The sequence below is a fragment of the Euprymna scolopes genome, chromosome 28 (genome assembly GCF_053919585.1).
Source record: "Euprymna scolopes isolate OS-2025 chromosome 28, ASM5391958v1, whole genome shotgun sequence".
Classification (NCBI taxonomy): Eukaryota; Metazoa; Mollusca; class Cephalopoda; order Sepiida; family Sepiolidae; genus Euprymna; species Euprymna scolopes.
The window spans coordinates 55,412,491-55,427,490 of record NC_136509.1 but is presented as its reverse complement, the minus strand read 5'-3'; the positions used below and the strand labels follow the sequence as shown (position 1 = coordinate 55,427,490).

General features: G+C 32.2%; 1 protein-coding gene across 2 annotated transcripts in view; it reads left to right on the top strand.

The window, feature by feature from the left end:
• The window catches only part of LOC145249641 (hepatocyte growth factor receptor-like), a 247,124-nt gene that overhangs the window by 187,645 nt on the left and 44,479 nt on the right, over positions 1-15,000 (top strand). For both annotated transcript variants that reach the window (XM_080111403.1, XM_080111404.1), the window contains 4 exons: positions 451-636; positions 3,168-3,284; positions 6,804-6,968; positions 13,805-13,947. In XM_080111403.1, coding sequence (XP_079967529.1) covers positions 451-636; positions 3,168-3,284; positions 6,804-6,968; positions 13,805-13,947 — 611 coding nt within the window. The remainder of the gene's footprint in view (positions 1-450; positions 637-3,167; positions 3,285-6,803; positions 6,969-13,804; positions 13,948-15,000) is intronic.

Here is a 15,000-nt window from a genome sequence, read left to right as displayed (position 1 = left end):
GCATAGTCAATCGAAAGGTGACAGTAACTTGTAAAAATGGTGACACAAAAACCGCCCCCCTCCTTGTAGAAAACTAGTGAGTTGAAGGCAAAAGAATTAATGTTTTTGGCCAATTTTTCAAAATTTATTGTCCGAAGGAGCGAGGTTCAAAATGATACTGGTTGGGTCATGTTCCGACATGTCTTGTTGGAAGTTTTTGCAGCACACACACACACACACACACACACACACACACATGCACACACATACTTTGCCTTTTGTATATATATAGATAATCAGTTATTATTAAGATGAAGATTGGGTCTCTCTTTACTCATAAAATTTACATACATGATTATCATTTTTAAGGTTTGAATTGAGAAGATAGTTAAAAGAGAAGAGAAGTAATACAGAAGAAGAGTATGACAAAGTAAAATTCTGCAATGACTTTTCTTTTTTCTTTTTTTTCAGTATGATGAGGACGTCACTGCAGATACATGTGGATATGATGAGTTTAATGGCTACATTACAGGAGGTTCGATTGAAACAACACAGAAATTTATCTATGAAGGTAAATTGACAGCTATCCAGTTGTACAACAACCATGGCACAAATGTCTACCTTTTGGGCACAGGCAATGGACATCTTTTAAAGCTTGTGAGTTCTTTTAGTATTTTTTCAAATTGCTTTCATAATATTTGGATTATTTGGACTACTGTTCTCATCTTGGACGTTATTTTCACAAAATTTTGGTCAATATAACCTCTGACCTTCTTCAGGTTCATCTTGTCAAATTCTGAAGTCTTTCAGTCAAACTTATGAATCTGTATGGAATTTTGAACAGAACCCTTTATTTAATCCACAGGAAGAAGTAGTTCACTCTCATTCCATCATTCATTACTGGGTAGAAGTCTTAAGTAATCCACGATCGTATTTTCATAAGGATTGAATCTTCAACCTCCAGAAGAATGTCACTTAGAACCGATTATTACTTAGTGCTTTATCTATTATGTATTGAGTTCTTGCTTTCATTTGAAAAACAGCTTTTTAGAGAAATATCTTGTTGATAGAAAAGTTTTTTGAAGACGGTGACAAGGAGGCTACTTTTATTAGCTGCAATGATGTTGAAAGCACCAACATTAGTGAAACACCCTGCAAGAGTCAACCATTTCATGAAGTTTATGCTTTAACCAAACTGTAATTGCACCAATCATCCAAAGGAATGCAGTTAAAGTCTCCATTGCTGCTGGAGTCAGAATTGAAATATGTCTGCAAAAGAAGAATATTTACTTTTTTAATCTGTGTTTTTAATGACAAAACCCAGTTCAATTGCAGACTTCATTAAATTGTTCCTTAATAGACCACCCAACTTATATAGTTACAAATGTACAGTGATTGTTGTTTTCTAAAATTCTCAGAAAAAATTGTTTCAGCTCTTCATCAATTTTAATCTGAAATAAACATAATTCAAGTATTTAGTAGTCAGTGCTCAGCTGTTTATCCAGTTGAACTATAACCAAATAAAATGGAAAGAAAGCCGGATTATAAGAAGACGAGAATATCTTATTATGCTCAACTGAGCAGGTCCATTCTCTGAATTCTGATTGGCTGCAGTCCATGAATGGATAATCTGAGAATAATTCTTGCTTGAATCAAACAATATTTGCATATCAACTATTTGAGCTTTTTATGCCAGTAAGTTGGGTTCTGCACTTTATGATTAGTTGAATGCTGAGTTATCTTTTCTTGTCTTTCATCCTTATCATTTAGGCACAAGCCAAGGATTGCTTAGAAAAAAACTATAGTTTTACAAATTTTTCTCTTTCATTCTAAATATTGGACAATTTTTGTTTAATAGGCTACCACTGTGCATATAATTATTGTATACACAAGAATAGCATTGCATATACAGTGATTATTATTTTCCAAATGATTAGTTTTTCAGGTATTCAACAACAATAAAGCAACTTTTACCAGATTTAAAATGGCAGTCATACTAAATTTTGCAACAAAAGAAAGTATTTTTAAAAATTCAATTACACTTTATTTAATGAAAATAAACTTCTTTTTTTGTATTGTCTTACAATCTGTAAAAGCTCTGATCCTAGTATTCTTGACTGCCACCCCGGACTTAAGATCAGTGTTGTCATTAAGGCATATTTTTTTATCGGATTAGGGTCAGTGTTTTCATCTGTATTACTGCTATGGTTTGGAATTTTTACTTATTGCAGAAATTTATAAAATGTATCCTTTGTATTAATTGCATTATTCCATCTGTTTGCTGTAGTTTCTGAAAAAAAAAGTCATTTTTTAACATTTGGTAGCCATATTGCATTTGAGAATACAGTTGCACCAACAATAACTTTAATCTAATTCTAAAGAAACCTAACATTGTATGAGTATGTTAGTCATTAAATGCTGAGTTATCTGCTCTTATCATAAAAATAATGTTCTTTATCTTTACAACTTGTAAATTGGAAAATCTTAAAAAGCAAAATACTTGTTTTCATTTTTTTATTTTTGTTGTTGTTGTTTTTTTTTTGGGGGGGGGGGGAGCAAATGACAATGAAATAACAAGTTTTTATAACTATTTGAATTTGCATAAAGGAATAAAATTGGGTTCTACAATCATCAGTAAGGAACAAGTAGTTTTTATTTTATTTAAGAACAAAATCTGAATATTGTTTTGAGAAGGGAACCATAGAATCTTGAAGGGCTAAGCAACAATGTAATACTTTATATGGTATCATCCCTTGGCAGGTTATGTCGGCTTCCTCTGAAAGGAAGTTTATAGGGAGTATCAAATTCACAAGTAATGCCCAGCTGCATTCCGGAGATGAGAAGATTACATACAGCACCTAGCATTCTCAAATGGTCATCCATCTGGTACTGGCTGGGCTTCATATCACTTAACTTCTAATGAGAACCAGTGTGTCAACATGATTCTGTTGTACAGGAAGGATTGCCCAAGCATACTTTGTGAGACAGAGTGTACACGCCTTTTCTGTACTGACTTTTCAGTACCCATTTTCCAATTTGTGTTACATCTTCCCAGAATGGGAGCAAGGTAAATACTTATCCATGTCTTGCATGAAAGAAGAAAAAAACATTCAGATGATTGTGATGAATTATATGCAATTCAATTTATTTGAAGTGAACAATCAATCTATTTGTTTTATTTCTTACAGGTCAACTTTATGTTAATAATGGACACTGACATTAGTGAAGGTAATGGACAACCAGTTGAAAAAGATATGGAACTCAACAAAAATCAAACTGATGTCTATGCTATCACTGGATCAAGTGTAAGTTTGAAATTTGTTATTGTTTTTGTTAGTTTATCACTTCAAAATATTTACAACTGGATGACTTTACCTGCTTGCTACCATTTTCTTTTCTCTACTTGAAAATTTTGGAACAAAACTAATAAGAAAAAATGCCAAAACACGCATACATCCACTTTTACTATATAGATTGAATCACAGTCCCACAAATAACTTTTAAAAATTCTTCATATTTCTGCGATTGATAAAGCACAAAACTTTCAAATCTTAAAAAATAATTTTGAAAATGAAATCACTGATTCAATTTTTAAGGGTCAATGTCAGGTTTTGTGTAAATTTAACATAAAATAGTTCTCTATTTTATTTTCCTAAAAATTGAATTGCAAGTTTTCCAAAATATTTTGAAATTTGATGTTATTTAACAAGTTCATAGAAAAATTCTCACAAGATATAAAAAAAAATGGAATACACCCAGGGTTTCTTTGGTAGAAAAAAATAGCAAAAAGGAGATAATAATTGTTTTTTATTTGACATTTTAATAATCACTTAAATAATAACTTAAATTAACTCCAAAGAAAACAAAATATAAAATGATTCAAAAATAGAATTTTCAAAAAGCAGATTTCAAAATTTGAAAAAAAAAACAAAAACGTTGGAAACTTAGTTGCCAACTCTAGTAATTTTTATATTAAACTTACATAGCAAACTGGACCTCTTGCTAAAAATCGAAAAAGGTAATTCAAAAAGGAAAGAAATACTATAGTTTTTATTAATTAGTGCTAATTCCAACAAAACACAAATTAGTAATAACAATTTTATAGGGTATTGCAATGTACAAATGAATGGTAAAAAGTTATCAATAGCGTTAAAAATTCTTTCAAACAATTCCTTTAGCTTTAACTACATTATGTTAAAATCTATTTAATATATAATATATAGTAGAATTTATGCACACACCCACACACATAGATATACACAAGATTTTAAAAATAATGAATGGAAAAATACTAGGGATCCCTTTTGCCAACAAATGCATCAGGAGTTAATCACTATTTGCTATGGAGAGTGAGAATTGGATACACAAGCAGTGCAGTGGAATTACCTGTTTGGTGCAAGAAGTGTAAAACAAAGGAGATAGATGAGAATACAGATTCGGAGAAAGTATATTTGGATAGCAAAGCTATTGAGGTTGTTTAGAAATTTTGTTAACCTGGTGATATCATTTCAACGAATGGACAAGTGCTGATGTGTCTGAAAGATAGGTAAATGGAATAAGTTCAGAGACTTTTGGCTATTATTAACCAGCAGTGCATTATTACTGTCAACCAAAAGAAGGATCTATCAGGTATGTGTATGCAGTGTGATGATGTATGGAAGCAAAACCTGACCAGTGAAGTGTGAGGGCTTGTGTTGCATGGAGAGTAATGCCATGAAAATGATACAATGGTAATGTGAGTCGTAAAGAGGATTAGATCTGATGACCTCATACAAATATCAAATCTGGACAGTATAGCAAGATGAGTGCAGAACAGGGGCTTTCAATGCTATGGTCACATTAAAAAAATGGATGAGTTTTTTTTGGGGTTAGTAGATGTGGAACAATTGATTTACCAATTGAAGGCTAAGGAAAGCATGAAAAGAAGTAAAAAGGATGAATTTGAAAGAAAGAGGGATAAATATAGATCTAACTATAGATAGGTTAGTTTGGAAGTTATCTACAAAATGTCCAATACATGCCAACATGTAAAATAAGTGTTAAACTGAATATGATAATGATGATGATTTTTAAGAACTATTTTTACTCCAATCTTTTTGTTAGAAAACAATTCAGTACTTTGTGCTATTCTTATGTTTTTCTGTGCAATTGAAAATTTTACAAGAGATAATAGTTTTGTATTAGTGTTTTTACAATAATTGTGTGTTTGCGCCACATATACATTAAAAGTAAAGATAATTTTTTTATTTCATAACTTGTAAATTGAGACCCTTTCTAAACCTGACACTGTTGCATAAAAGATCACTCTTTTATAAATATAAATTCTTCTTAAATCCTGTGGTCTTTATATTCAGATAAGCATAATTTTATCTGGAAAGGTCGTCGTCTGCCAAACACCTTAACATAAACTGTAGCTCTATACATAAAACAATATTATGTATAATCAGAGAAAACACACATACATGTAAAACTACATATGCTTACACACAAAAACTATAGGCAACCACATACAGACATGCATAGAAATATGACAGAAATAGAAAAAATAAATACAGAAACTTTCAAATATAATAACACACATCATTAAAAAACACCGAAATAATGGAAAAATACCTTTTCTTTTTCTTTCAATTTTCAAGCATATTTTATGAAATGTTGTTCTACCAGATGCCAGACTTTTACCAGCTCTCATATATTCCAACCAAGAGATCATTTTAAGATTCTAACCGTCCCTTTAAGTGCAATTGTTTGAATTTCTCTTGCACTTGGTTCACCAGGTATATTTGCGAGGTAGTTTTTGAAATTACTTTTCATGAGTTCAATTGCTCCTATATTTACTGGAATTATACAAACCGTCCTAAGATTCCAGTTTCTTTTCATGTTGCACATAAATTACATTGATATTTTGTTATCTTTTCACTTCCAGCTTTGTTTAACCCAGCATCATTGCAGACACTAACTTCTACTAAGGTTGCTTCTTTCGCCTTTTTGTTCCATATTACTATGTAAGATTTATTAGCCCCATTTTCTAGATACATAATTATAGGAATTGTATAGTCATAGCTGATGTTGTATGACTTATTTCCAAATCTTCTTTCTGGTATATGTTCCCAGGACTTGCTGCTACATTCGATTTTCAACTTTTTACAGATGGCCCACAGGAGATATTTACACATTCCATTGTGTCACATTGTATAGTAGCTGTCCCCAGCAGAACCTTACATCTGGATGTCAGGCGGCTCACACTCTCTACTTCTGTGTGGCAGAACCTGCACATGTTGTCATTGCTAAGACTACTCATCTTCTTAAAAGCATCGGACATCAAGCCTTGAGCTTGAGCAGCCATCATAATCCTTTTCTGATTACATGGCTCTTTTTAGCCAGCCTATATAGCCTTCTTTATCTATATAATCCTGGGTGAATCTATCCAGAAAATACTTGACACGCTGTTGATTGGTCCATTCTTCCAGTTTTTTTGCAATGGAAGGCCTTGGTGTATTTTGGGGCTATTTCTATAACAGACTTGTTTTCTGATTCTGGCTCATTTGTAAGACAGTCTTGTCTAAAATGTTTGTCCAATTTTATTGATGGAGATTGTTCTACTGTCTCTTGTTCTTTCAGCAATTAATGCATAGAAGAAAACGGATGAGGATGCACAATAGACTTGGATGGGGTTATGTTGAAAAGGGACACCATGTGGATTTTTTTTTGTAATTGAAGTAAATTAAAGTTTCTTACCTGACTAGACTCATTACTTTTGAGATACAACACACCTTGTATGCATGAATAATAGACTTTTCATTTATAAATATCATTTTTTCTAGCTGGTTCGATTTCCTCTAAATTCTTGCGGTGTCTACACCAAATGTTCAACATGCGTGACCACGAATGATCCTCTGAGTTGTGGTTGGTGTCATAACAAATGCACAACCCGCAGCGAATGCAGTAATGGATGGAGTCCTGACTGTTGTGTTCCTCAAATCATGTCGGTAAGTACTCTACTCTCGTGTTGGAATATTCCACTTCATTCCAACCTCTTCTCCTGCAACACCATCCTCAGAGGCGTGAGAAAGCAACTCATCTATAAATTAAATAAAATATCAATTACAAACTATTCGCAAAATGGATGCCTGCAAAACAAATTAATCTATAAATATTTGAAAAAATTAACAACTTGACGCAAAAAAAACCCCAAAAAACTTTTTACCCAAATAACTGCATTTCGCCTGGAATAACTTGAACAAGGTTGATATATTGTAAATCAAAATCATTAAAATCGAACATGATGAATGTTTAAAGATATTAAGACTGAAGCATAAACACGTTTATCAAAATGATTGGAAACAATAAAATTATCTCACATTAATCTATATCTATCTATGTATGCGTGTGTCTGAAAGCAAGCGTTCTTTTACCCCATTCCCCTACTCCGGGAAAGGTCTATGATGCAAGTATAAGCTTGTTAAATTTGCCCTTCACCATCCAAACATTTCCACCGCCCAACCCCCACCTTCTGCCCAAACATTCCCTAATACTAAACAAGGTTTCATTATTGTATAGGAAATATTTTTTTTCCTATTTGAGGAAACTGTGTTTGTTTTGTGGGTCAGTATCCTACGCCTCCCCCATATAACACGCACACACATTTTGCTGCAATGCCATTCCTTCCAGGATCTGCTGCTGCTGCTGCTGATGACGATTGAACTTAGATTATCTCTTGCTTACACATGGCAGATTATCTTTGCAACAACCTGCAACAGCACCCTCCCACTCGCCCCACATATTCATCTCCACCTTCTGACCACTCTACATGCACCCCTCCACCTCATATTTTGCAATTTCTTATTCTATCTCTCTCCTTTTTTAACACTCCTCTTTTTTAACACTCTCTCTCTCAAACTCGTATGTTCTCTCTCTCTCTCTCTCTCTCTCTCTCTCTCTCTCTCTCTCTCTCTCTCTCTCTCTCTCACACACACACACACACGTGTGCACTGTCACAACCTGTTTGCTTTTTAGATGTGTTTTTTTTTGTTTTGTTTTTTAACTTTCTTTTTTATGTCATCAGTTTATGTATGGGGAAGTGGTCGTCAAAAAGACACCGGAACAAAACTATTCACTCACTTTTTGGGAGTTTAAGGCAAGAGCAGCAACAGCATCCTATTCACTCTTGCGGATTTCACTGACCTTTTCTTAGCCTTCGTACATGTAACTGGGATGAGACGGGCGGGAAGAAGTTGAGATTTAGTCCATCAAAAAGTCAACAACACTTACTTGTATAGAATACTAAGCAAATGTACTAACCATTATACTATGATATGTGCTATATATATATATATATATATATATATATATATATATATATATATACAGAGAGGGGGGAGAAAGATCTAATGCACATTTAAAAGATATTTGAATTTATAGAAATAATGAATCATGTAGGATTTATTACTATACATATCTTCCTATTCGTTGCCTATTTGATCCAGGATGAATTTATTAGATAACTCTAATTTTTTTTTTTAATATATATATATATATATATATATATATATATATATACATATATATATATATATATTATTTAAATAAAGATTTTGTCTGTCCATCAGTCACAGTTATTTTAAACATAATACATTATGGAATTTCTTATTTGAAAATATCAGATTTTAACTACTTTTAGAAATAGAAAACATTGCATTAATAATAAATTTCTTCAAATAAAGCAGATACCATAATCAGAAATCGAAACCTAAGCCTTGAGCTCTTCAATCTTGGGTTCTATCAACTGACCTATTTGAACTTTCTTATTAATAGAGATTAAAACATTACCTTAACAAAATAATCATAGCTTTGGCATGATGTCATAGATTTATGATTTACGTCATGCTTCAAAACACGAATTCCATAAAAAATAAATAACTGAATGGTTAAACATTATCAAATGGAGATTATTTTAATAGTTCAAAACAATATTGAACATCATGAGAGAAATATGTGTATTTATAATCCTAAAAGAAAGCAATTTTATTTCAATTAAATTTCAAGATTTTTTCTTTTTTTTTTAAGCAATATAAATATTTTATGAGAAAACATTATGGGAAAAATATTCATGTTTTTTTAATCACATTATTATTTTTATTTTTATTTTTTATTCAAACAATTGAAGCAGACGACACAAAAACAAACAAAAACATAAACAATGTTTTTTTTTTCATTTTAATACATTAATATTAATAAGCTTTTCTTATGTTTCGTGTCTGCAACACCTTTTCACCCTTATTGCTCACATGAAATTTCATGCCTTACAGGCATTACCTTCTCCTTTTATGTGTGTGTGTGTGTGTGTGGAGAAGGCCCTCTTAAATATTAGCTTCACTATTTTGGAGGGGATAGTGTAGTATCTGTTCTGTTGCCATGATATTACCACCTCCTTTTTCTGAGGGGAAAGAGACTTTACTTTCTCTTTGGAGGTAGTGTAGTATATTTTCATTTGTCATAATATATTCCTCCCATGCATTACCTGCTTTGTTTTGGTATTTTATTATGATACCATCTTAGAATTACCATATCCTTCTTTTGGGAGGAGTGGTTAGTGTACTATGTATTCTGTTTTCATATCATTCTTACAGGCATTAACTCCTCATTTTTTTTTGGGGGGGGGGCAGTCATCATGCTGTATGGTGGAAGTTTATATCACATGGGGAGGGATGGTATATATAAACAAGTGTATATAACAGTTTACTTGTATATATAAACGTTCACGTGTTTACATGTCTATTAAATGTATATAACGTGTATATATTTATGAGTGCACCTATGATCGTCTAGTGTTCTTGTGTTTGTGCGTGTCGATATATTCACAGATGCAGTTCAACAACCAACATATAAAATTTACCATAAAAAGGGATGGATAACAGTTTTCTGAGGATTTAACATCAGATCAATCGGACGAACATACCTGACTCATCTCTAGTCTTGTTTGATGGAAAGCTTGAAAGTAAGATTCATCCCAATGAATCAACAAATCTAAGGTTGTCCTTTCAGCAATTTTATTACAGATGTTTCCCCATTGGAAAGAGTCTCTATGGTCCTACATTCTGATCTGATGTGTTGGACCCCTCGCTCCCATTACGACTGGTTGACTTGACTCTCTGTCTGTCTCCTTAAAGTTCTAACCACCAACTGACTAAAATCCTGCCTATACAAATCTTTCTTCTAATGACGTAATCAACACGTCATATCACACCTGAGTGATATGACGTGTTGATTACGTCATTAGAAGAAGATGTCCATCATGTATACTTGTTTATCTAGCTAACATGTTTGTGAAAGTTATAAAAACTAACATTTTTTTTCATTTCTAACATAAATATTTTTATCCTAAAATACATCTTTCGCCTTGATACATTCTTTTTGTTATTTAAAATATTTCTAAGCTAAACACTGACAATCAGCCATTGCAAGTTAACCAGCATTTTCCAGGAGCCAATAACAATCATAATATCATCCTCTCAGTCATTACATCTTTTGGGGGTTAGTGTATGTAGTTCATTCATCGCAATATCATTTTTCCAGCCTAGCAAAAATATGCAACCAGCAGAAGCTAATATATATAAAATTGACTCATGGAATAATGGATAAGCAAGTCAACATCCTAGTAGAAATAAGAACACAAGCACATCATTAAAGCTGAATCAAGATATTTCAGTCAATTCATTTGGTAATATATATATATATATATATATAGCATAATCATATTGACACGCTGGTTCCTTTCAGATCACCAAAGTTAAGCAACGTTGAGCCTAGTCAGTACTAAAATTGGTGACTATTTGGGAATTGCAAGTGCTGTATATGCTCTCTGCTCACATCATCATTGTTTCCAGTCAGTTTTGGGCCTCTCCTTAACACTGGACCCAAGCAGTGCCAATTCAGAAGTGGTTTAGAATTGTACAACACTTGCCTCACAGTTATGGAATTTTGTCTTTCAAAATATCAAATTTTAACTATCAAATATAGGTATGAAATGTTTAATATATAAAATAGTGGATAAGCATTAAAACAGACTAGTTGAAATAATAAAACAAACTGTTAAAGCCACCCCAGATTTCAGTGAAGTTAATCTTTTATGTAGAAGCTTCTACAATAAAGATTAAGGTTGTTTGATGTGACGATTCCATTTCATCTGCAATTTAAATTCTATCATATATACCTCATTTGAATTTAATTTTCAATTTTTTTAGCACAATTATTCAATTTTTCTGTAGGGAACAAACAAACTTTTCTCTTTTCTACAGCAACTAAGAAATGACCTCACATTCCCTAACCCGACCCCTCAATGCAGTTTCATATCAGGTTCAGGATAGATTCTATTTAACCTATACATAGGATAAATACAGTCTTTTCTTCTAGAAATGCCCATCTGTGAAACACAATATTGCAGGACTGCTTCCCAGTTGACTATAACAGTGTCGTTTTCAAATATAATAGAAATAAATTATTGTTGAGTTGTCCTCTTAATTGAATTCTGCCCAATTTCCATCACCATTATTAATCAGTATGGTATTGTTCTGCTGTCTACCTGACATTCATTAATCCTTATTCTCACGTGGCTTTTCGGCCTTGATAAGTGGTGACTCTTTAATAAAAAATAAAATGTGCCAGAGCATAGGAGCCTTTAATATATTTCCTGGTGGTGCAGCTAAGGAAGTAACCGACCAGCTTATTGGAATTGACACCTCCATTCCTCATTACAAGTTTTAAATTAAACATTATTTTCCTCTCTGGTTTTCATCGGTTTATGCTTCTGCCATTGTCCATCATAACAATTACTTTAACCAGTATTGTCACACTGGTTTTGAGGTTCAGACAATCCTACAGAAGAGTTAGCAATGCCTGCAAGAGAGCAATCTCTGAGGCTAAGTCTAGCTATCCTCAAAGGATTCTCATCTCCAAAAATTAGCTCTTGTGATATTTGACGAATCTACAATAGTGTTGTTAATAGTAGTAAGTCTACTACTTCCCTTTTTTTTAGTGTTTAGGTCATTTCATCTAAGGATAAGACTGATCTTTTTGCTTGTCTTTTTGCTGACAATGCTTCTCTTGGTGACAACGGTGCTGTTCTTCCTGATTTTCCTTCAAAAACTTATCACTCTCTTGACTCTTTCATCATCATTCTGAAGATGGTTGCTAGGGTTCTTTCTGGTCTTGACCAGTCTATGGTTTCATATTTGATTCAATTCTTATTGTCATTTTCAAATATTATGCTCGTAAACTTTTTTCTATCTTCTTAAAATTATTTCATCCTTATTTATCTCAGTCCTGCTTCCTTTCCTGTTGAAAATAGTCCTCTGTTGTCCTTATTTTTTTAAAAAATGCTGGTGATCAGTTTGACACAACTCAGTATCGTCCTGTTAATCTCCTCTCTGTTATTTTGGAAGGTTTGTCATGACAAGCTCGTTCATTTTCTGAAAAGTTTAGGCATCTTTAATGGCATTCAATATAACTTTAATGGCGTTAAATATAGTTTTCATGATTTTCGTTCCACTGCTGATCTTTTAATTGTTGTAACTAAGCAGATCTGTAGGTTTGTGGATAATTCAAAAGTGGGCGATTGCACTTGACACTTCAAAGGTTTTCCTTGTCTTCTATACAACATTCATGATTATGATATTAGTAGTAAGGTTCTTGATATTATTAGTTCTTTGTTTTTCTTTCTGATTAAAACTTGCGAGTTGCTCTACATGGTGTCTCCTCATCCTCTTTCTCTATCAATGCTGGTGTTTCTCAACACTCTTTTCTAGATCCAACACTGTTTCTTTTCTATATCAATGATCTTTCAGAGAATATGATTCAAAAGATTAAAATCTATGCTGATACCATTTTTTATTCTGGTATTGGAATATGCAGCTGATCTATAAATTGACTCGGGAGTTCAGTTTTTGATTTGAGCATGAAATGACTTTAATCTTGTTAAGACTCGGCTCGTGTCTTTTCTTTCTGAGATTTTCATGAATGGCTCTGTTCTTAAAGTGAAATCGACTCTGAAACTTCTTGGTCTTTTTTCTTATCAAATTTTTCTTGGACTTTATACATTAGATCTCTTGCTCTTTCTACTTCTCATAAGGTTAGTTCTCTCTATCATTTCAAACACTTTTTCACACCTGAGGCTATTCTATATTTTTGTAAATCTACTATCAGACTGTGTATTGTTGTCATATTTGGCCTGGTGATCCTTTATATCATTTTCAAATTCTTGATAAGGTTCAGAAGTGTATCTGTAATTTGGTTGGCAACCTTTTCTTCTTCTCTGCATCCTCTCTCTTACAACTTGATGTCGCTAGTCTCAGTCTTTACTATAAGTACTATTATTATTATGGCATGTGTTCTCCAGAATTGTCTGAATTATTTCCTGCTTCATTTGTTACAACTTATTTGACTCTGGCTAGTGGTCTTCATCAATTTGCTGTTTTGATACATCATTGTTATGCAGTTTTCTATTCTAGTATGTTCTTTTCAAGAATGTCAGCTTGTGAAACTCTTTCTGCTGACTGTTTTCCTCCTACCTATAGTCTTGACTTTTTCAATACTAACATTTATAGGCATTTCCTATCATTGTGATAATCATCTTTCATTTTTTTTAGCTCCTTACATCAAATGGCTTCATGCCTTGTCTGGAGTAATTTCGATGAAAAGAAATGAGTCTGATGCAATACTTTGTAAATCTTTAAACAGAAATTTACCTAATTTGGTTACAACAAAAGTTGTCCAATTTTTGTTTTTTAATGAATTGAAATATTGTTGTTCTTTTTTTTTTTTTTTTTAGATTAACCCGACCAAAGGGCCAGTTGCAGGTGGAACAAAATTGACAATCAAAGGAGAATATTTTGACAACGAAAATCCCAATATTAAAATAACTGTCAACGTTGGCAGTATTCCGTGTAGTGTAGTTGAATACAACAGTACAAAGTAAGTATTAAGTTTTAACCATTATGTCTTATATTAAAGGTCTATTCAGGCTTACTCACAGTACAACTAAAGGCCAAAAGTGGAATCCCTACTTAAAAATATGTTTAAATTTCAGATAAAATATCAAATAATGTTTCTTTAATTTACTTTAATTGTTCTTCATAAATTATATTTTCATTAATTTTGTAATATAAGATATTACGTTGGTTTTGATTTTATATGTTTTTAATGAAAAACTAAACTATGTTGTTACAACAGAACAACCCAATATACATAACAAACATGCATAAAGATCTGTGTAAAAAAAATAGGCTGGATCTGTTCTTGATTGGAATAGAAGTAAGTCTACTGTCAGCTGTCTTTTTCAACTCCTCCTCCTCAACTGCTTCTATGTTATTACCATGATTGACCATTTGAGAATCCGATGTGCTATACGTAAAATGCAGCCCTTCTTTCCCTTGTAAACTTAAGACTGGTACCAAACTACAAATACAACGAACATAACAAATAGCCCAGAGTTGTTTGTTGTGATCTGCACCAATTAGACACTGGCTGGCAATAAGAAATGGAATTCAGAATTTAGAAACTGAAATTCAACAATTTTTTTTGTTAAATATATTCAACAAAATAAAGACTGAAATTACTGATTTTTGTTTTTGCTTTTTGTTCCTCCCATTTTTTATCTTTTCTCGTAATTCATTTCTCATAATAAATTATATTTTTGAAAGATAATTACTCAAAGAACATATGTTATTAAAAAACGTTTTGCAATAAAATTTATTGGACATTTAAAATCACAAAAATACTTTAGATTTTATTTTAACTTTACCATTTGTTGTTTTTTTTTTTTACCAAATTGTTAAATAAAAATTTTTCAGTTAAATTATAATAAAAACTTTTAATCATTGAATTATTAATTGAACTAAGTTGTTATACAACTATTACTAAGATTGAAAAAAAATAAGTTTTCTTTGTATCATTTAGATTGTTTGAACTACTGTTCTCCTCTTGAGTGTTAGTGATAACAGTAGTCCAAATGATACAAATTATGGA